Source organism: Schistosoma haematobium, chromosome 1 (genome assembly GCF_000699445.3).
Source record: "Schistosoma haematobium chromosome 1, whole genome shotgun sequence".
NCBI lineage: Eukaryota > Metazoa > Platyhelminthes > Trematoda > Strigeidida > Schistosomatidae > Schistosoma > Schistosoma haematobium.
In genome coordinates, this window is record NC_067196.1 from 39,571,104 (window position 1) to 39,595,780 (window position 24,677).

The 24,677-nt window shown below is 30.4% G+C and overlaps 1 protein-coding gene across 1 annotated transcript; it reads right to left on the minus strand.

Annotated features, from left to right (window-relative positions):
* Positions 1-152: 152 nt before the first annotated feature.
* On the minus strand, positions 153-5,424 carry MS3_00009790 (uncharacterized protein). The gene is made up of 4 exons (XM_035732078.2): positions 5,270-5,424; positions 3,656-3,737; positions 2,895-3,195; positions 153-343 (listed from the first exon to the last, which is right to left on the minus strand). Exons 1-4 carry the CDS (start codon positions 5,332-5,334, stop codon positions 279-281), a joined length of 513 nt encoding a protein of 170 aa, XP_035588881.2. The 5' UTR covers positions 5,335-5,424; the 3' UTR covers positions 153-278.
* Positions 5,425-24,677: the final 19,253 nt, after the last annotated feature.

Sequence of the window (24,677 nt, forward strand, 5' to 3'; positions counted from 1 at the left end):
AGTTAGTGAAAACTACTAGTTAATTGCCTGCACAGTTAAAATCCAACCAACTTCAGATTTGTGCAATATCAGTTAAATCACTCGTCTTTGAGACTAATTTTGGCATATGTATGCTGATGAATATTCTACTATAAGTTCTGGTTTCATTTAGTCATTGTTATCCAATTCAGGTAGTAAACTAAGGCAGCGTTTGTGCGTAGTTGTTTATTTAACATAGCACATTTTACTAAAAAGGAATTGAGTGTATTTTATTGGAAACAAACAATACAATGAAATATTCAACTTCTCGGGGCATTGCATAATCCGAGGAAAGTATATTTGGCTCCCATTGAGTAATGGCCAACTGAAATAATAAAACAGTAATTGTCGAAAAGTGATTAAAAGACATGGATATAATTTCATTAATAATATTAATGGTGATGGAATTTATTTCATATAGCTAGGTTTATGTATGGTTAAGGATAAGGTTGGTAGTTTCTGTTGGATTCTCAGAGCATGGATGGTTGATTTCAAAAATATTAACTTTACTATCATCTTGGGAAACTTCGAGGTGCATACTCACGTATGAAGTCATGCCTTTCACTTACTTGTTACGTAAAAACAAAATAGAAATTATGAATCAAAATCATCAAGAGTAGTTGATTCGGATGGTTATAGTTTAAAGATAAATAGACCTGTTGGACAGGAAACGTAACTAGGTTTTTAGCCATATTTATCTTGATATAAAGCTTTGAGACTTTATGAGCTTATATCTTCCAATATAAAGTTGTGCCAAAGCAAAATGGTAGATAAAACGTGCTCAGTATGGTAGTTCTACAGGCAGTTTAAATTTCAGTGGTTACTGCTTATTATCTTTTTATCAGAAGGGGTTTGTGGAGATTTTTAGAAATTTCACAGATTGAAATCATGAGTCAATTGAAGCTAGACCATCATGGAAAGCCTGGAAGCACTGGACGGCCGTCCAGTGCTTCAATTGACTCATGATTTCAATCTATTATCTTTTTGTAACGGTTAAAAGCTTCGATTTCACCGAAATCTAGAAAACATAGTTTGGTATCTATTGTCATTATTTAAGCGAAATGAACGAATTGACTGTTTCTGCGTCAGTTATCTTCTGCAAAAGGTACATCAAAAGCCGATGTATTTTAATGTCAAAGTGTATACTAATCGTTCCTAAATTCAAACTCACCTATTCAAAAGGTGTAGGTGGTGACGAATTCACTAAGTTACGGCGGAAACATTCAGCTCACATGGCAAGGAGATGTATTATCAGAATTCATATTGCTGCTGATTGTCATGGCAGGAATGAAGGTATTCTTTGCTCATTAAGTGTTAATTAGATTTAATTAGCATAGGCTGATTTTTCGAGAAAGAACTTCTTACAAAATTAAGTTAAAAGTTGGATGTTCAGGAAGATCTTAGCGAACTGTTAGAAATAATCTCAACTAATGGAGGGGTTATTGAGGGCACGTCGATGTCAGCCTTATCAACTGTGGATTTCAATGGGCGTACTGGTAATCGGCTCGATAGTACTATTTTTTAAACATTGATCACACCAACAACATGTTGGCCTTTCTGTTGATAACTAGGCATAGCATAGTAGCATTGTGAACAGCTATTTTTGACGCGCTTGTCGGTAAAAGGTGTCTGAGCTTCCAAACTATTTTCTGTGAAGCTCTTTCAACACTTTTTTTCATTAAAACTACTGAGACTGCAACATTCAGATGAAAGAAAAATCCCAAACCACTTATTTTTCAGGGATAGTGAACGAAGACGTGATGGGGATGACCAATTTGTTGTTTAATGCAAAATTAAGGAGTGCCTTCGTAAAATATGAAAACTATACATTAAAATACATCATTTGCACATTTTTATTGATTTGTTCTTCTGTAGTGTAAGCTAATTATATCAACAGACACGAGTAGTATGTAACACCAATCGGAAGTGGAAAAACTAGCAGCAGGAGGCTAAGAAGATGGAGTTGAAGAGAATAGAAAGGGAAACAGAAAGAAATTAAGAACTGGAAGAATAGAGTGTAAAGGCAAATGATGGGAGTGAAGTATTCAATGTATGGTTCCCATATTTTACTAAGATATTTTGTAGTTTTGTAATAAACAATAAATTGGTTGTCCCTCAACTGAGTCTCCATTCATTACACTTCCTGTTCTCTTTAATTCAATCTTCTACTGGTAGGCATTCCACTTCCGATTACTGTTAAATTCTATTTATATCTGTGAGCATAATTTGCACGCCCCACATGAGTATTACTAATCTGCTTTAATGCTTCTAAATATCATTGTGTGAACAGAATAGATCAAGTTTCAAGATAAATACGTTAGCTGTTCGAAATATTTAACTACCAGTATTTTAATGGATGAGGTTTGAGAGCTAACTGTATTGCTAAAATTTCCTTTTGGATGTAATGACGACAAATTTAACAGATTTTAAATGATAACATAAATTGTTACGGATAATTTTCCGACCCTTATGAATTTACATATTTCGAATATACAATACTAAATATCTGACTTAAATGCAAACTGGAAGCTGATAAAATCCTTTCTGTACTTTGTAGCAAGATATATCCATTGATTTAGTTCACCTTCAGACTACACTCTTCCAATGATCACATTTCATTATTTCTTAAGAATAATAAGTTTTGATAACTAATAAACAATGAAGCTACATACAAATGCATCTATTCTATTTGATCTAAACTTTCTTTTAATCATTGCTTAAGGTAACATATGCTTTAGCTTTAATTTAATACTCTTTCATTGGAAATACACTACAAAAATATATAAATGTATAATAATACACATACAGGAATATATCATTCCATAGATGATTACTGCTTAATGTGAGTAATAATATCGATAAGTGTTTACGCTTACATTTTGTTGGTTTAGGCCGTTCAGTTACCCAAAATCGAAAACCTTCACGAGCTTTCTGATTTAATTTTGTTCTGAAAAACTGTTTCCGTTCTTCCGGTGTCATTCCTTTGGTGTATGGACCACCTTTATGATCAGTAGACTCAATACTCATTTCCTTTGTACATTTTTCAAAGCCATCTTCATGTTTTGTATGAGTTAGTGTTGTTTCTCTTGATATGTTTTGTAACTGGGATGCAATAATCTGAGCACGTATGGTGTGTGGGTTAGCTTCTTTCTCATGTCTGTCATTCATTTCATTTATCTGAAAGTGTAAGTATTATTTGATATTTATTTTTAATCATTTCGATGTGCCGAAAAATGAAACAATCATATTTGTGTCAATTTCTTACTAATTTTGAAACTCACTGAAGAATTAAAGCGGTCTCACTATCAGTTTATTCGTCCAATCTACTTCGTTTCACCTTAAAGAAAATGTAACACTGCATACAATATGCAAATTATCTGACTATACTAAATCTCTAAAGGTGTACTTCTATTAAAATTGTATATTCAAATTGATTATAATAAGAAACACTGTTTTGTAATTCTTAAGCAATATATATACATGAAAGGAAGCAGGAATTCAGTACACGTTAGTTTTGTGTGTTCCTAGTAATTCAAACTAGACAATGCTTCCTGATATCATACAATTAACTAAAAATTTTATTACATAACATAAAATGCTTGATAATAATAAGCAAAATGAAAATAACACCAATCACCTTATCACGCAAAAGAACCCAATTTATTGTACCGATTCTTCTAGCTATCATAACAGGATCAGAGTTTTTCCAATGATAACGCCTAATAAGTGTTTTAAAAAGAAATGACTGATTTAGTTATTAATGAATTACTGCTTTTATTAAACAGAAAGTTACAGAGGGTTTACATTTTTCATTACAAACTGGCTAAGTTAAAACCGAAACCAAAACAATAACTACTACTACTACTACTACTACTACTACTACTACTACTACTACTAATAATAATAATAATAATAATAATAATAATAATGGTAATTATCAGTATATGTTAGACAACACTTAACGGCTTTCGAATATGCGACAGTCAGTAACTTCTCAAAGGGAAGATTTCAGTAAGTATTTGGTATTGATATTGACTGTCAGTTTTGATGAACTTCCACGGGATGAAATGAAGGAACCTAATTGATCATCTGTACAAATTGTTGGTATCTGCTAGGTAGATAACCAGAATATTAGTCTCACTCTCATAGGTCTGTGTGTATTTCAGATGTATCATTCCCGGCTATGATTACCGTTCTTAACATTTTTGATATTGCCTTTCAACAAATAGGAGACTTGTCATCTCAATGCTTAATTTATTATAAAATTACATAGAATGGATCATATATAACATAAAACATATCATAAAACACATCGGTAAAAACCACTTTAATACCGGTAATGTGGAAGATAGATCGCAAAACACTGAAAAATACTTATGAAAGAAATGGCATTCAGAATAATTCATTGCTAAGCACTGAACAACTGAAAACAAAAAAATATTTCAGTAAACTACAATTTACAGATATCAAAGTTTTCTTCACCGCATTATTTCAGATGATGATGCTGAGATAGGAATAAGTAGAAATCTAAGCTCAGAATTAACGGAAGTATATTAGGCCGTTGTACTGATCATCTTATGTAAAACGATAAACTAGCCTAGACATCTGGAGTTTAACAGACGCCCTATTTATTTTACTTCTAACTATTCATATAAATTTACATTAGCATACTATAAATAAAGACTTACTTTAAATTTCACAAAGTCCGCTTAAAAGGAATAGGAACTTCTAATAACATACACTTAGTCATAAGTTCTAAACGTTATGAATTGAGACTTATCCATTTTCAGTGATTGTTAGAGTAATGTTAATTAGTGATAACAACTATGAAAACCACTAGAAAAGTTACGTTGTAATAGAATATACTCATTTTATTATTTTTTTAAAATGTTAAATTATTGATTTTGTTACTTTATTAAAATAATTTATTCGAGCAGATCATTTTATATAAATCTAATTTCAGATAAAAACCTTAATGCTTACATAATTCTGGTTATTAAAATGGTAACCGAAATTATATGTACCTTTATGTTTTTTTAAAGGAATAAAGTGTGGTTTTATTATTCTACGTATTAAAAATAACTCCTATTCGAATCTTAAAGTAAGGAATAGTTTCATGAAGTTACTAGCATCTCTCTCTCTATATTTTTAATGCCTAGTAACGATAAGTGAAAATCTTGGCTTACGAATTAAAATCAATATATATTCTAAGTAATCAACAATAAGCAGTACAGGAGATAGTAACACTTACCAGTAAATAGCATCTTTTGTTCGAGGTGAATGAGCTCTACGAGTACTCATTCTATTCTTGTTCATCTAACAGACGATGACAATGTTGAATATTGTAAATAATATACGCTAAAATGATTGTTAACTTTATTTCAACACCATTGACCTTAAAAATACTCGTAGTATCTTAATGTGTATTAAAAGAAACAAGATTTAATTGATTTACAAACTAATTTTTCTACGAATCAGAAAATAAATTATTAAAATAAGTGCAAACAATGTCCCCCCCATATATTATTGTTTTTATTTGACAATACAAACTAAATCAATAGTTAATATGTGTTTGTCTGTGTATTGTGGTGAATCAAACTAAACTCGTTATTATTTCCCGGTAATAGTATTTGTTCATTAAATAAAGTACAAAATGGAATTAAAGTTAATCTTTTTGGTGATACAATTAATTTGAAAATAATTTACATTAGTGAGAAATCCGATGACTAGATACTTTCTCTAATTACTCCATCGTTAAATTACTTTTAATACAAAATAGATGGGGTTTGATAGAAAATTCCATACTCGGTAGCATGATACCGAACTAGATAATAATTTAGTTATTTTTTGTCAAAAAAAATGAGCTGTTTGTTGTTTTTCTGTGAAACCGTAGTTAGGTGGTTAAAATATTATATTACAGATTCGAACCTCATTCAGTGTATTCGCGGAGCTGAAGAATAGTATCATTGACCCTTAAAAAATTTGTATTGCTCGGAATTGATTACATGAACTAGTTATGAAATATCGAGTTGTATTAAGTATTTTTTTGATATGATACATGTAATAGTATTTACTATTTGTATTGACTTGATTTACACTATTATTCTTTACTGAGTACACTAATGAATACAAAACTGTGAATGATACTACTAAAATGTTACTTTAACATGTTATTACACACGTATACTATATCATGGTACTAGACTTTAGTCGATTTTTTGACAAGTTGGTGAATTGTCGAACTTTAGATTCCTGTTACTGCTCCAAGTAATTCAAATTGCCTGATACAGAATTTGGATCCCAGTTCTATTACTTGTAAGATACCGTTTACCCGAAGTAATTTTTCATCCGTAGCTTTCTCTGCGACATATTGAAAAACAACTCAGCACTTAAGATGCTAACTATGATACTACAGGTCCCCCATCCCAATATTTATTAGTCATTCAAGTACATGTCCGATTTCCAAGGCTATTTTAATAATCTTTTGTTTGATTGTTATCACAAAGCTCATGGCACACAGCTTACTGAAGTCGGGCAGTGTACCAAGGCGATACAGTAAGTCAACAAACGTAGTATAGAGGGTACTGTACCAGACAGAAGATATACCTATCGCAGTTATTTAGATCAATCATAACAATAAATCAGTATAAGCTTGTACATTATTCAATTCGTATAAAATATCAGTATGATTATCCTACAACAAATCTCTTAATGGATTTTGTAAGGTTGACTAGAAACAATCGTATTCCACACTTTGAATGAACGAACTTAAAATCAGTTTCAGTGTGAACATACACGTTTTATGTTTATAAAGAGCTTAGAAAAATGGAAATTTACGAATAGATTCTGTTATGTGGCCAGCTTTCTTGTAGGTGACCGAAACTAATGAAGTAGCTTTTGGATTACTTTGCACAAATCTTTTGATCTGTCTGTATTGTTCTGATTTAAATGTCTTCCGCTTGTTGGTTTACGAAAAACGTCAATGTTACAAAAGGCTTTACCCTTTCAAAGATCTATTTCTTATGTGATTGTTGTCATGCATTCCATTTTTACTGACCTTTTACGTCACTTTTACGGCCTTCTAATGGTTTATCAGTTCATATAGAGTAAACCAGACCGTGCATTTAATCAGACTCAACAAAATTGATTTTTTGATTGAGGTTGATAATATAAATCATAAAAAATGTAAAAAATAATCCATTTATTTGGGATTACTTATAAGTAGCACGGAAATATCTAGTGAAAAATATGTCGTGTAAAGATATGATGCTTTGTAAGCAGCAAATTTTGCGAAAGAATTGACTTCAAATTGAGTGTGTTTCCTCACATCTAAAACCATAAATTATCAAAGTTATTATGTTTCAACAATTGTGGTTAATAAAATTATTTACTGTAACGGTTACTCTACATTTATTCGATAAAAAAGAGAAAATTGAAGTAAACAGTTATACGTCCGTGACTACTAGGTTACAATACAAACGCAAGACGTTATGACCTGATAAAAGTGAGCTTTTGTATCTGTCAAAGTGTAAATACTTCAGAAATGTGTCATTTGGAAACTGGAGAGGTTGTTTTAAAAAATGTTAGAATGATTCGTTATAAGTTATCAGGGTGTAATCAATCCAATCATAAAATAAATCATGTAAATAAAGTGTATAGTAGAAGAATTTAGTCTAGTTAATGAAAATAATAATAATAATAATATTGATAATAATAAGGATAATTTTGTGTGAATATAGTGTTTAATAAGTGAAGTATTGTTAAGGTAGTTATGTAAAGAAATTCATGTTCATTGGGAAAGATGAATATGTAGACTACAAAGGAGACAGTGGAGATATAAACAAAAAATGAATTACGAAGTAAATGGTTTTCAGAGTTCAGTTTAATTCTGTGATAACCCAATCGTAAAACAGGGTAAATAAAGGCTGAAGAAACCTCTGTTGTTCATATAAATTAGGTATTCTAGAGGTGATTCTGATGGTTTCAGCAATGTCGAATAACCGTGTTCATGCTTCCATGTGCAGATTGTCTGGAAACTGATACAAAAGAAAAAACTCCATCTACTTTAGTATGATATTCACCAACCGCCAGATGAAAAAGAACATCGCTGTTAATATATTTCTTGACGCATCTTTCCAACTATGCCGGTACATGTTTACGAACACGCAAGGATATAAACCTCTAGGTACATCCTGTGTGAATATGTAAACATAAGAGAGCTTATCATGGTTAACCTGTCGTTGATTCATTATGTAATTACTGATTTAGTTTACAAGACCATATGTAACTTGATGGCATTACACAACCTTTCAACGTGTTACGATAACATACTATATGCTCCCTTTAAAATTGAGTTCTGGCTAAAGGGTCTTGATGCTGATTGTCATAACTTACCCTATGTTTATCCAGTTGGCCGTTGTTTCTTAGTGTATTCTTTAGTTGATCTATTTCATTATCTGCACTATGTTCAGAGAATAGTAGTTCTGATAGTTTTTAATAGTTCTTCAGGAAATGTTAATTAGTGATGAAGACCATCACTGAAATTCTATAAATCTATATTGATGTACGGCGAAATATACGTATATGCTTGTTGATTTCTTCATTCTTAACTATAAAACAAGTCGTTTTTTTAAATGACTTTGTTATAATGTCCAGCTGAGAAAATCAGAGCTTGATTAAGTTTTATAGTCCTGAACTGTTAGTATTAAATGAGTAAATACAGGTATTCAAAAATTCAGTGATACTGGCTCATTACCAAGAATATTTTTTACTTTAAAACATTACCATCTTCGCTTATTTTGTCGTAGAAAATTTGATATCTTTCTGTGTGTTCTGTTATTTGCAATTTGAATTTGATTGGTAAACTTTACATTGTGTCTCATCTTATTTGTTCTTAAATATGATTTATTCATCAACTGGCTGTTTTCTTATATATTTAACTGCGAGCAACTAAAATAATCAAGGAACATGAAAAGCTATTTACTATCAGTGGAGTTTAACGCGTTAATCAATTTGTAGTGATCATGATAAACTGTAAGTGAATTTTCATCGTAGGTGAACCCGAGAAATTTTAATAGGAAGTAACCCTCAAATAGTTTTTCATTCTGTTTGCGGACCCTTCAAAATAGTCATAATCATTTAATGATGGAGGGAGCGAATTGTTCATCGGTCATTGTTTTGGGAATGTTGAAGCGATTATTAACAAGATTTTCAACTAGTTTTAAGATGAGGTGCTATACATTGCCAAAGAGTATCTGTAGACTTCATGAGACCCTTATTGCCTAGGGCTATGATCACATATGTTGTCGGTGAGTTATTTGAAACTTGAATGACCTCTATGTGACCAAATTGAGTATAGTGAATAGTTAGCGACTAAGATTATATATTCTCTGCCGATGAGATTTCATCCATCAAGTTTGAAATGAAAATTGTTTATGAATCAGCAATTAATTTATGCAGCAAGAATAACGTACGAATAACGAATATAAATAATTTCTTTAGTAAATGTTTTTCTGCCCAATTTTCTGTGGGAGTCGTATTTAGCTTTTTATTCTATAAAACAACAGTTAATATCACAATACCATATTATTAATTTACATAAGTATATTCATTTACAAAAACTTAATGTTTGTAAGCCTATTAAAAATAAAATGCTTTTTATGGGATATAACAATTTGTAAACTATCAATTTTGGGGATTTGTAGTATTTTGCAAGTTGAATTCACGAGTCAATCTAAGCTAGACCATCACTGAAAACCTAGAAGCATTGGACAGCCGTCTCGTCCTAGTATAAAACTCCTCACCAGCACGCATCGACAATCCAATACGATAGGATCGAATTAAGGACCTTCGGTTTCACACACGAACGCCTGACCTCTAAACCACTGAGCCAGCATCCAACGGTGCTAATGTATAACTTCAATCGATCCATGATCTAGCACAACCATTCATCCATTGTCTGAGGTGGATAACTGTCAAATGCCCGACAAGGATTGGACTCCGCTGGTCATGGCTTCTCACTAAAATTCCAAGAAATCCATCTTGAACACATGATTATTATCACTGTTCTAGAGGCTAGGCGTTTGTGTGTGAGACCGAAGGTATTTGGTTTGAGTCCCACGTATGGGATTATGAACGCGTACTACTGAGTAGTCTCATACTAGGACGAAACGGTTATTCAGTGATCTGGCTTAGATTGACTCGTGAATTCAAATTTTTAATTATTAAATTAAAATATTATATTGGAAAGAATTAATTAATGGGAAGATAAAAGTAAAACAACACCAAGCAAATTTAAACTTCACTGTTATGACCTGGTTTTTCTATCACACGATTTATCTACCAATCCGAATACGACTTATACGAATCTTCACACTAGGCCAACCAATGACGTTCAACCGGTGTGGGCAGTTTAGCGTCCTTATTGGTCCTATGTCCTACGAGCCCTTCCACTTGAGTACAGAACACAATACCAGCTTCCGAATATGAATCGAATCGTTTATTTCATGCATACTTGGTTTATATATCAATCACACAGACCGCAACGTACCATAAAATAGGAAATAATATTTGTACACAAATAAGCCCAAGAAGTGGCTGTGAATGTGGGAGGCAGTAGTTAATAAACTGAACATAACTTAAGAACCGTAAATCGTACAATAATAAATTATAGGTCAAAATAAAGCTTATCATAAAAGGAATATAAATATACATGGTGTAATTGTTGAGTAGTTATACAATAAGAATATTTATAGAATATTAGTCCATGAATAGTCCTCGGAAGTTACCTGTAATTTAATGTTCACCGGATATAACATTCACCCCATCTCAAAAGCAGGTGGCTATCAGGATTCAATAGCTAAGTGAATAACGCGATGACGTTTGAGACAAACGGCATTGAGTTCGAGTCCCAAAGTGGATATCCACTCTGCGTTACAGGTACATCTAGCTGACGAGTGCCAAATAAGACAAAACACGCGTCCTGAATTCCATTGCTGATCACTATACATTTTTGCTTAAAAACCTTGTGATGTTAAGCAATATCGAGCCAATTCACACAAAATGCATAAATGCCAACAAAAGACTGATCCATTTCAGTTCTAAATAATAATGGAAAGTTGCAAGTAAATCAACATCAAGTGAATTTAATTAACTAATTAGCTCATTTTTATTATAACTAATTTTTATAGTGTTTAAATTTAGTGTATATACTATGTATCCTACATTCAGTTTTTTTTACTTATCTTCAAAAGCTTCTATTCTATCACAGTTCTAGTTATAAAGCTGTTAATAACTAATTATAATAAGGAAAATAAAAATGAAAATTATTAATTAAGAAAGAAAAAAGAAAACAAAAAACCGATGAAAAATGATGAAAATAAAAATTTTATATAATTTTTTTCAAAAAAAATGTTAATTAAATATAAACTCTGAATTTTGTTTGTTTTAAAAAAAACATTTTTTTTCTTCATTTAAATTCGTAAATAATATTTGGGCGGAAAATTTGTTTTCCATATTTTTTTTAAAAAAACCAAAATAACAATGAAATTTTTAAGAAAATCTTTTTTTTTTAATATTGTTTAGTTAAAAAATAAATTAGAAAGTATTTAAGTAGTATAATAATCAATTAATTAATATTAATGAATATTTATTGTAATCACATATTAAATGAATTAAAATTAGTTTTTTTTAGTAAATAACCGATCATAAAAATGAAAAAAAGTGTTAACTATCCATTAATTGGCAATGTATCATAAATAACTTAAGAAGGAAAAACAAAAGAGAATATAAATGATGTTTTATGAAGATTCAATATTCTTATCCTAAATGACTGGAATAGATTGATGCTAAAAACAAAAAAAAATGTATTAGGAATACTTATCTGATTATTGTTACTTAGCTAAAATAATTATAAATATGTTGATTTTAAAATGAATTCATTATTTGATTTCTTATATTTGGTTTTATGAGAAGGGGTTTTGTGGAGATTTCAGTAATTTCAATAGTTGAAATCATGAGTCAGTGGAAGCTAAACCACCATAGAAAACTTGGAAACACTGGGCATGCCGTCTCGTCCTATTGCGAGACTCCTCAGTAGTGCGCATCCATGATCCCACCACCGAACGAGATTCGAATCTAGGACTTATCAGTTTCGCACACGAGCGCTTAACCACTAGACCACTGAGCCATCATCCAGCGGTGTTAATGTCTAACTTCAACTAATCCACGAAACTGAGCGACAGATCTACCATTGTCTTCATTGAGTTACTATCTCACAGCAGACCCGGTTGTGTATTAGTTATATATTAGTTATTGGAAACAATTGGTGATGTTAACATTTAAAATTTCTAATCAATAGTGACAACTTTATAAACAATAATATTTAGTGAATTATAATAAATAGACGCTTTGTTTATTTGAACTTTGACTAATGTATGATTTATCTGGTTTGCTTATGATCAAGGTTTCATCTTTTCTTAGTTTTGTTAAAGAGTCGTGGTGCTGTTTGTTTATTAGATGATTTGTGATACCTTTGCTATTCTTCTATTGTTGGCAACTATCAACTAACGTAGTCTTAAACCTTAAAATTATCACAGAATTTAGGCCTCAGAGATAAAGCTTCTAGCTATATCTCATCTAGTTCAATATTGAAAAAAATTATTTATGTACAGTTTTGTGTCGAAAGGAAATTCCTTTTCTGGTTTTTGGTTTTCCAATTGTTTAATAAGTAGGCATAGAATCAACCAATTAGATACTGATGTACAGTTTTAGAATTTATTTTCACAAACAACTGACTTGATTCCTACCTCGTTGGAGGATCTGGTTGGGTTTAAGACGACTTACAATTATAATCAATGTAACTTTATAACTTTTTATGACAACATAAAAATAAACTGGATATTTTTAATTTATTTGAAAATAATAATAGAAACTTTTTTTCTCCAGCTTTACTTTTAATAGATAACTTAAATGATATAATGACATCATATTGAGAAATAATAAATTCTAAACTTTTTTTGTATTTATTGTGACCATGCAAACAATTAGCTAAGAATATGAATACCAAGGACTCTAAAATAAAATTTATCTATTCCTTTTATTGTTACTTATTCATGTATTCGTACTAATTGGTTAGTATGTCTCTATAGTAACGAATATTACAAATGTATTATAAATTGATTAACTAATTGTAATACTAGAAAAAAGTCTATACAAAGTCTGAGCTTTAAAATGTGAACATGATCTAAATAAGGATTGAATACTTAGAAACTCTGAAAAGAATGAGATACCTGATTTAAACTTCACATCGTCCATTATCATTTCGTACAGTTCAGGATTAATAGTAAAGCACCTCTTCTACAATTAAGTTTGCTTATGGTTAGTTCTGTTGAGCCCTTTTATTCGATTATTTAGTAGGTATTGTTATTCGAACAGTAGCAATTTATCTATTTCTTTGTATTATTACTATTACTATTATGTCTGTATAAACATGTATGTTTGATCACAAGTGACAGCATACTCACATATCCCTCAATCTATCTTAAATGTTAGTCCTTTAAATAACGCTCTATGAATCATTCGCTTTCCCACGTATATATGCGCTTAAATCTTATTACTTGATTCGATTCAACTCTGAGTTCTCCTCTGTATTCGTTTGTTCGCGCTTCGTGTTGCTTTCTGAATTAGTACACCGTTGTGATTTAATTAATAACGGTTATCAGGGTTAATAATAGAAAAGCCTAAGGAATTAGCTCGAAGCCAAGTCACTACAACAGTCCCTAAGATTTAAAAGGTAATGTTGCACAATCAATTTAAAATTAACTTCATCTTTTTGATATTTTAAAAGTACTGCAACACTAGTGAATGTCGATTGGAAAATTACCTTTATGCAAATTAAGATAACTAAGTTTTATACCTGTTTAGGTATTAACCTGCTGATAATTTAGGCATTCAACAACATTCAGTATCATTAGTTCAAATTATTGAGTTAGAAGCTAAAAAAACTACTATCATTTCAATCATTTTATCTAAAATTAAACAGAAAAACTGCAATGTAAGACTGTTGAGTTGGAAGAAAATCAATGCTATTAAAATAATACTATGTAATATGTACTACTATTTCAATCAAGGACTTATTACTCTTCATTTGTGTGATAAATATAACATTTTTCTAAATTCCTTATATATAATCTGATTAAAGTATCAAAGGGATGATGAAGAAGTGGTTTATTATAAGTAGAGTTTGGATTTTAAATAACAGCTTGCAGATTCATACCTCAACACATCATCTTTAATGTCGGTAGGCAGATTGTATCACTAACTCTTTTATTATAGTTATAGCTTCAAGTGCATGAACTTTGTACTAGATAATTGTATTGAGTTCAATCTCTGTACAGCTTTAGCCAACTGAGTTAACAACAGTAAATAAATATTCGGTAAATCGTTGTAATACTCAGCTAAAGGACAGTATGTTGAGCAGCATAATCAATTTTTTAAATAACAGTGGAACTACGGTATATTGATGTTACAATTTATGATTGAAATATTTGAAAGTATCGTGAAAAGAATCCAATAGAATTTTAGACTTTAAGAAATCAATTTAAATGAAGATAACTAACTAGTTAATATGGTATGAATATATACACGAAATAATTCTGAAACTTAAAATACTCTGTGTTCCATTCCAAATCTATCATACAATCAACAACAAAAAAAAATCTTTTAATCAAACCTTTCATTATGCTTCTAGAAAACAACTGAAGTCTTAAACAAACATTTACTTCAATTCAAACCATAATTGGGACTGGAAAACTATTCTAGTCAAAGTTATTCCATTCTATAATCTAGACTCAACAATTTGTAACCTTAACAATAACAATAAAATTTCCTGAAGTTCTAGTAAGAAGCAGTGACCAGTAGAGTTCAACCAGGTCTGTTGTGAGATAGTAACTCAATGAAGACAATGGTAGATCTGTCGCTCAGTTTCGTGGATTAGTTGAAGTTAGACATTAACACCGCTGGATGATGGCTCAGTGGTCTAGTGGTTAAGCGCTCGTGTGCGAAACTGATAAGTCCTAGATTCGAATCTCGTTCGGTGGTGGGATCATGGATGCGCACTACTGAGGAGTCTCGCAATAGGACGAGACGGCATGCCCAGTGTTTCCAAGTTTTCTATGGTGGTTTAGCTTCCACTGACTCATGATTTCAACTATTAAAATTATTATAATATCCACAAAAAAACCCTTCTAACATAAATATGAAATAAAAGAAACATGAAAAAATTTATTGATTTCTTTGTTACTATAACAATCTTACATGAATTAATTTAAACAGAGTAATAGATTTTATCTAATAAAAAAATATAATAAATCAATATTTAATAAATCATTAACTTTGTAGGTATCTTACAAGATTTTTGAGAAGGTAAAACAACTTATTATTTTGTTTTATTTGTTATACTCCATGTTTATTATTATTGCCATTATTGTTATGAAATGTTAGCTATTCACGTTAAAATGATCCATCATGATTTAAGTTTTTATTTATAGTGCTTTACAACAATTATATATGAATATACATAACTCTTTTATCTTATTTTTTTTCGTATACATTATCTGTTCTTAGTCCAGGATATAATCTATGATACTGTGAAACCGGATATCCTGAAAAAATATACATAATTTGAATAATGTAAACTATTTACTGATTATATGATCAAAGTTTATCTTAACCAAATTGAATATGTATAATTTTATTATGAGCATTTGTTTGCTAATAAAAATTACCAAAGATAGCTTTTACTGATATTGCATTTGTTATATTCGGATGAGAACAAATATATGGTAACCTCTAGTAATTATTAATGGACTAATAATATACGGATATTCTTATTGTATGACTATTAAGTAACTATATTATATGTATATTCATATTCCTTTCATCATAACCTTTTATTTGATCCATTAGTTACTGTTACATGATTTACTATCCTCAAGTTATTCTGAATCTATTAGTTACAGTTTCTCACAATCACAGCCACTTTCGGCTTGATCTTGTACGAATGTTATTTTCGATTTTATGATGTAATGTGGTCTGATTTGTTTGTATGTTAATCCGGTATGTTAGAAACATACGATTCGTATAGCGGAGGCTGAGATTGGCATTCTCGACTTAACAGATTGAGATAGGTGGAACAGGGACCAATCAGGATCCTAGGCTGCTCATACTGGTGTATGACTCATTAGTTTGATCGTATGAGTCAACGTATCTAAATTGGCAATCGTATTTCGCGATAATCATGTAAGCTAAGGACATAAAAGCATTCTCTGAGTTGGATGTTTAAACGGCAAACATTTTGTTGTCTTTCTGAACAGCATCATCAGTGGTTACTTCAAGTAGAAGCGATTTTTTTAGATTTGTCTAGTAAAACTTGTCAGCTCGATGAATATCATTCAAGTGTTGAAAGTACTAGGTGCCGGAATTCCCTCACGGGAAACGCTAACATAGGGGGGTGTGCAGCCAAATTTAGCTAATGAGTTTCAAATATAATGAAACGGACATCGGTTACTTCGTTGTTTACTATCGTTAGATTAAATTGTAACTAAGATTAGTCAGTCTACCAAACATATAACTATTTCATCAAACATTCATTATGCTATCGTTTATATTTAGTGTCTAGCGTTCAAATGATACTTATCAATGAATTGAATTACAAATATTTTATTCTATATAAATCATGAGATTATATTGGAGCAAAAATCCTGAGTTTTACAAAGAGGAATGATCCACAAATTTCTATATTTAAATGAACAGTGTTAAAAAAGAGACACTAGCAACGGTGTTATACTTATCCATTCTGAGCTTTAAACATGGTACAAACCACATTCTTTCATATTTATTTATCAGTAAAATAGTTTATAACCAGGAATATATCATTTATAGGGTAGAATAAATAACTTACACCATTAAATACTGATTTCGTCATGTTATGTAAATTTTCGGCTCCAATAATTTATCTGTAACGGTAGTATGGTAAACTAATATTAGGAAAGGAGATTAATCATTTTGGGAGAGAATTAATAATATCTTAAAACAGGATTTCAAATAAATAAAAGGGATAACTGCATTTTTCATGAAAAGAACTATGAAGGATAAATTCTGAACATAAAACAAGTCAGAAATTTCAGCTTATTTTCATCAAATGAGTCCAACATAAAGTTACTTTGAAAACTTACAAATCCAACATTTAATTGTAAATTAGTTTTTAAAGAAATTAGAATTCAGTAAAATTTATTTATTAGAAAAACTTTTTCTGGTTAGGTAATCAAATGAGGTCTATGATAAACTAATAATGTAATATTGAGTAGCACTTTTGAGTCTGTATGCATTCAGGTATCCTATATCAGATGATGATTTTAAATATACAAAGACATTCATGTTGTTTTCCGGAGATCTGACTGACTGACTGTTCTACTTGGTATTTGGGAGGTATTTTCATTTGATTTATGAATAATATTCATTTTATTCTCCTATTGAACTGGACATTTTGATTTGAGAAATAGTGTTATGTGGTTTTTTTTATTGGCTTGTTTTGGACTCATTTCCAAAGTTACAGACCGAGGACCTTCAAAACATTTCCGATATAAAGTAAAGAAATTTTGTTCATTATTTCGCTCCAATTTTCCATTCTTTATCAGGTAAAGAAGTTATGTTTAATAAAATTAAGATGATATTTATTCACTTGAAATACTTTTGTAGTTGCAGCTGATTGCATTCTGTGAAAAAAACATGTATTGATTAGTACCGAAAAGAACCACTGAAAATGTGGTTTCATCACTTTCTCTTCTTATTCTCGAGATCAGTTTCTCTTGAATGTTTATATCTACGTCAGTTATTATTTGTACTTGAAATTAAGAAACTGCTACAATTCCCACCATGTGAAGTAAGAACACAAAAGACTGGTACAAATGAAGATTTATTCCCTTCAAAATAAACGTGACGACCTTAATCAAGAACACATTTTATACATTAAGTTGTACACCAATTTGATTACGAATTAGGGAAAAGTCACATACATGCAATTATAATAACATTGTATATTGGATTTTATGCTGAATATAGTTCACGTTAATGTAATACAAAGAATATCATTTCCTGAATAACTACTATATTGAAATAAATTAATTTTATATTAAGTAAAATATAATACTGAAAATGAAATAAATATTACATAGAATAATCATTATATTAAATTAAGAACGGAAATAATGTTGGATAAGGATCATAATGAGTTAAAAACATAATTTTACCTTTCTATCTTGTTGTATCAAATACGCTTTCTATTAGATCATATTTCATGATCACTAATTTATCATAAAAAATTATAAAAAAAACAGATTCGAAATGTATGTTTATAGTGACAATTTACATTCACTGTTTCCGCTCCATCATCATAAAATCAGTTATATTTGATGTTCTAATTTATCATCTATGCCCTCTGTTAACGAACAGAATGATGATTGGTATTGTAAAAAGGTTTGAACGTAGTGAGTTATCAGTTTTATTTTTTAAATTTGTAGTAAGATTTTGATAACATTAAAGTATTTGCCTTATTATTATGATATTTGTACTGATTAAGTTAGTTAGTTTTTAATTAATCAATCAATTTTCTTGATTACTTAACTGGCCAACTGAACTTTCAGTCAGTGTTCGACAGATCATTTCATGGTTCAATAGATCTCAACAGTTTTTCGAAAAAGAGCTAGTGTATTCTCTTTTTTATGTGATACTATTAATTTCAGTGATATCTTTTTCCATTTCCTTAATCACTGTTGTAATATACCGTAGATCATTATATATCTGAAAGATAAGAATTTTACCTGTCTTTATTTTCTCCTTGGTTTATGACTCAGTAATCTTGATACTAATTCATTTTAATCGGATGATTATAAGAAACCTGATGGTTAAGTGATGGCATAATGTTGTTCTGTTGATTACTGAATAGACGTCAACAAATCAAGACTTTATTTTATTTTATAAAAGATATGCATATTTTTTGACAAAAACAATTCATCTTATCAAAGATTTTCATGTATCTATAAACATTGTTGAGGTTGATTTCCTTCATTGACTGAGATTAACTAGTGCATTTTAGAAAACCAGTTAGTACTGAACAACCTTATTTCGCAAATTTAATACTTTTCCACAATGTATGTTTTGTATTACAGTTATTTAAAGTATTATATGTGTTTCATTAATCTAAACAAGCATATATCATTTGTTAAATGTTATTTAAGTTTAGAATCAGCTGAGAATTTCGAATTAACTATTCGAAATTCCAGAAAAATAAATCGAGTATTCAAAAAAGTTGACATCTTTAAAGAAAAGTAGTTCAATCCGTGTCGCGTGTGAGACATTTGTCCACCTCAGATAATGGATAAAGGGTTGCGCAAGATCACGGATCGATTGAAGCTAGATATTAACATCGCTGGATGCCAACCCAGTGTTCTAGAGTTTAGACCAAAGGTCCTTGGTTCGAGTCCCACGTATAGGATCGTAGACAAGTACTGATGAGGAGTCAAATACTAGGACGAAACGGTCGTCCAGTAGTTCAGGTTTTCAATGGTGGTTTAGCTTATATCGACTCATGAATTCAATTGTTAGAATTACTACAATCTCCACAAATCCTTATCCTGACAATAAATAATTTAGGTGAATATATTATTTTCTCTAAACACGTTTCTAGTTTTATGCTAATAAAACAATACCTTTGTCATGTTTTATTTTCAAACCACTGAATATCACAATAATGAGACATAATTTGAATTGTATGAGTGATGTGTAGCAAGTTACTTGATTATTTGTGACCTGTGCCATAAAATTAAATCTCCTAGGGATTCGCAACTAAATTTGGACGCAAATGAAATTAGGCCACTTAGAATTTATGTTTCTTTCAATAAAACAAACAATTTAATATTGTAAGTTTCATTAACAAATGAATGGATTCTCGAAACTTGTGCAAATAGTTAGTTGGTTTGCTAAAATGAGTATGCGCTGACACCGTAAAAATTACTATCGTCTTTGTGTTTAAACTTGTATTTTTAATAATAAGTACCATGTTTAGACTAATTGATTAGATAATTGAAATTACTGCAATCTCCAGAAAATCTCTTCCGATACTCATCAACATATGCTCACTAGTGACTGGCTTCAAGAGGTATATACTGGCGTTCTAGTAAGATTCAGTGGAGTTCAACCGGGTCATTTGTGAGATACTAACTCATTGATGACATTGGTGGATGTGTCGCTCAATTTCGTGGATTAGTTGAAGTTAGACATTAACACCGTTAGATGCCGGCTCAGTGGTCTGCTTGGTTAAGCGTCTGGCGCGAGACTGATAGGTCCTGGGTTCAAATCCCGCAAGGCGGGGTCGTGGATGCGCACTGCTAAGGAGTCACATACTAGGACGAGACGGTCGTCCAGTGCTTCTAGGTTTTCTATGGTGGTCTTGCTTCAATTGACTCATGATGTCAATTGTTGAAATTACTACAATCTCCACAAAACCCCTTCTGATGCTAATTTTTAATAACCATTCAATGTTTTTTGATTAAGTCTTATATATGAGTTTTAAATGATCAGTACTTATTTAGATTTAATTTAAATGTAATCTGAATGTTTAGTAAATAAAAAGAATTTCGAAGTAATTATGATGATAACTATAAATGAACTTGTCTATCATCTATGAACATATAGAATTATATAATAGAATGATTAGCATGTTTCATATACGTATGTTAAATAAATTAAACTAAAATTAATATTTTATATTTCAATGGGGTTTTTGTTTGTTATCAGATTTGTTATCATTACTAAAACCTCAATTATCAATGGATTAAATTCTAAATACTGATGACGACCAGATAATTGATCATGACATAATTTTTTTTTGTTATGAATCAACATTGTTTTACAGCTGGAAATGAAAGAAAAAAAAAGAATAAAATTAGTATCTAAGCTGATGTATACGGATTTGTATAATAAATACCAACTAATTTATTTATTTATTTAAAAAAAAATTTTTTCCTACTGTGTAATGTGGTATCCGAACAAGTTAAGATAGAATCTAATTATATTTGAATGATAATTGTTAAATTGTTTATTTCAGTAGAATTATGATCGCCTGTTAAGATTATGATAGTAGTAGGGGTGGTATATATATATATATATATATATATATATATAACTATATTTAACTATTATTATGTCGTTATGTTTGCTTCATTGTTGATTTTTTCTTTATCAAACCTAAAATTAAATTTATGCGTGTTTACATAAAATTTCTAGTTATTATTCTATTATTATTTTCATTAATTTATCAATAGACGAACAAATTTCATGCGGTAATAAATTAATTTCTAGAAGCATTCTCAAATTTTTAATAATAATAGTAATATTAATAATAATAATGAAGAAGAGGAGGCAGCGGCTCAATAAGAAGTTCTATAATCGAACACCTTGTGAACACAGGTCACTCAATCAAGACAGACTCTGCGTTCAAAGTCATCCACAAGGTAAGTAGAAGCCTTCCTAAGACAATTAGACTGCATCTTCTTTACATCACCGAGGCAATAGTCATACATTTTGAAAAACCAGAATTATGTGTACAAAAGAGACTGGTACAACCTTTTCTTTTACCATGGTCTTAAGGTATTAATAAAATTTTTCTCTTTCTTCATACTCTTGTACTTTTACAGCCACCTGCTCCACCTTCCATCTTCCCCTCAAATCTTGTACCCCCAACCGGTTTGTTTTTATTTCCACGATCATTCCGATTACATTTCATCTCTGTTTCAACACTTTATGTTATTTTATCATGCTGAGCTACCCTTACCCGATGAATATCTAAGCCATTAACTATCAAACTTTCCTTGTTTTAAAAAAAAATTTTTCTAATACCTTTGTTTATTTAACCTCACCGTCACCATGTATAACATAAGTTTATTATCAGTATTATTATCACCCTGTAAAAATAAGTATATATATTTGCGATTGTACAGCTTTGAAAATGAATTCGCCGAAAAGAGAACTCTTCGCTGAACTAATCTTTCTTTCTTATTTAATAATGATATTGACAATAACAATAATAATAATAATAATGATAATAATAGTGATAATAATGATCATAGTAATGATGATAATAGTAATGATAATAATAATGGTTATTATTATTGTCAATTATTATTTATTAAAAATTAAATCTGTATATTGATTTATTGAAAAAGAGAATTTGTTAGATTTTATCTTAACTAAATATCATTCAGCAAAACCTGAACACGATCAAACCAAGTAAATTACAATTGAAGCACAATAATCTATGTTATTATTATTATTATCGGAACACGATATCTGTCTTGAATTTAGTTAAAAGAATTCATAAAACATATTCAATCTCATAAACAAATGTATACAAAGAAAATATTTTTTTTTGTTTAAATGTCCTTTAATCAATACTATAATTAGTCATACTTATAGTTAAGGCATAGTAACTGGAAAAAGAAAATTTATGTCAAGAAAAACAAACTATTTAACATTGTTTTTTTTGATAAAAAAAATTCTTTCCGACAAAATTGATGATTTACCTAAAAAAAATCTTTTTTTTCTTTGTATTCTTTTATTTTGAAATAATTCGTTGGAATTTACTAAAAAATTCTATAATTCACAAGTATTAGGAATTGTCAAAAATATCCTATTCTAGTTATCATTTAATGATTTGCTTTAATAATATCATATATATAGTTTATCATTCGTTAATTAAATTAGACTGCCTAAAAAGAGGATAAAATCAATTATACAAGTACATATTATTAAGTAATACAGAATAAAATCTCATTAGATATAGTTTTTCTTTAAATAATCACATGAAGTTTTTTAAAAAATGATGGTTTTACACCAATCTGTTCATGATCTTAATCAAAAACTTAATAATGTCCACAACCCTATGTTGATAATTACCGTGTGCTCATTGGTGACTAGCATTGTGAGGGAATTTTCGGAGTTCTAGTGAGGGGCCGTGACTAGTGGAGCTAATCCGTGTCGGGTAGAGACAGGTATCTATTTAAGTACGGTGGAAGATGGTCGCGCAGTGTTGTAGATTAGTTGAGATTAGACATTAACGCCATTGGATGTGGGCTCAGTGGTCTAGAGGTTGAACGTTTGCGCGCAGGACTAAAGGCCCTGGGTTTGAATGCCTCGAACGGGATCAAGGATGTGCACTGCTGAGTAGTTCCACAATAGGACAAAACGGCCGTCCGGTTCTTCCAGCTTTTAATGGTGGTTTAACGTCAATCGGTTCATGACTTCGACTCCCGCAGTGAACAACAATTCTGCGATGCAGGTACATCCAGCTGACGAGTTCCAAATAGGATGAAACACGCGTCCTGGGTTTCGCTGCTAACCACTATCCATCTCTGCTTAAAAAGCTTATGACTTCAAGCAATGTCGAGTCTAGTCTCACAGAATGCACATATGCTAACATAAGACTGATCGATTGCAGTCCTAAATAACAATGGGAAGATACAAGTAAAACAACACCACGTGATTTAAAATTTCAATTGTTTATAAGACCTTTACATTATATACTGGTATGAAATAAGATTTTAGCCACGGAAAATCTAAAATGTTGACATGGGGTACTATAATTGTTACCTGGTTTATTTGATTGACAGTTTTACTGAGATTATTCTAGGTTAGGTTTAATCTTTATCATGCATGAATATCAACAAACGAACCTTTTGAGAACTAAGAATCATTTGATAACTGTTTTGTCTTAGTAAGTGACTCTACAGGAGTTCGTAACCATTTGGTTGAGACCTAATAATCTCACAATGACGTTGCTAGATTTAGATTATTGAATTAAAATCTAATGGTGAATATTTCCAGTTTCCATAAGTTTGACATATAACGTTGCATAACATTACGTTATGAGTGTGTAAATGACTCACTCTCGAGATGGATGATCTTCATCAGTCATGACACCAAACCAAAACTTTAGGAATACATCTTATATCTCGTTATTACCAATCGTTTAAAACTGGTTTACTCATTTTTAAACAAATGTGATAATTGTTTATGATTACCTTATTCTGTCAACGCAAAAAAATTGTTAAAACACAGATAATCCACTGTTATTTAGTAACGTGCAATAAGGTCTGTATACAATTTGCCACCATCATAACTGGAGACTAATCCTAAACTATGACAAATATTACTATAATTCAAGTTACTGCAACTTGAGTAGGACCGTAACAACTAATTAGAGGACATTCCACTTTTGAATGCTTACTTCCACAGTCAATGTCAATAATTGACTCTCTCATCTTAAATTAAGATAATTAATTCTGTTCAACGTAACTTCAGTAAATTTCTTCTCACTATTGGTATTTTTGATATTATACATTGGGTTCATGTTTACGAACACATGTATATAGATGCTTCTTACTTACCTTCGATTGTAACTAAATATGTAACTGTTAATTTAATAGCAGGAATCTGAAACCATTCTTTCCAACTTTTTAAATGATTGTTATATAAAACAGTCTGTGAAAATTCTAAGGTTTGCTTATATTTAATATGATAATGAAGTTTTCCCATATGATTGAATA

Excerpts from the sequence above, each read along its gene's own strand:
- MS3_00009790 (XM_035732078.2), bottom strand. The coding sequence starts at position 5,334 with ATGAACAAGAATAGAATGAGTACTCGTAGAGCTCATTCACCTCGAACA. Across the intron at positions 3,196-3,655 it reads GGGTTCTTTTGCGTGATAAG|ATAAATGAAATGAATGACAG; the intron begins GTGATTGGTGTT and ends TTACACTTTCAG. Across the intron at positions 344-2,894 it reads ACGGCCTAAACCAACAAAAT|TTGGCCATTACTCAATGGGA; the intron begins GTAAGCGTAAAC and ends TTATTATTTCAG.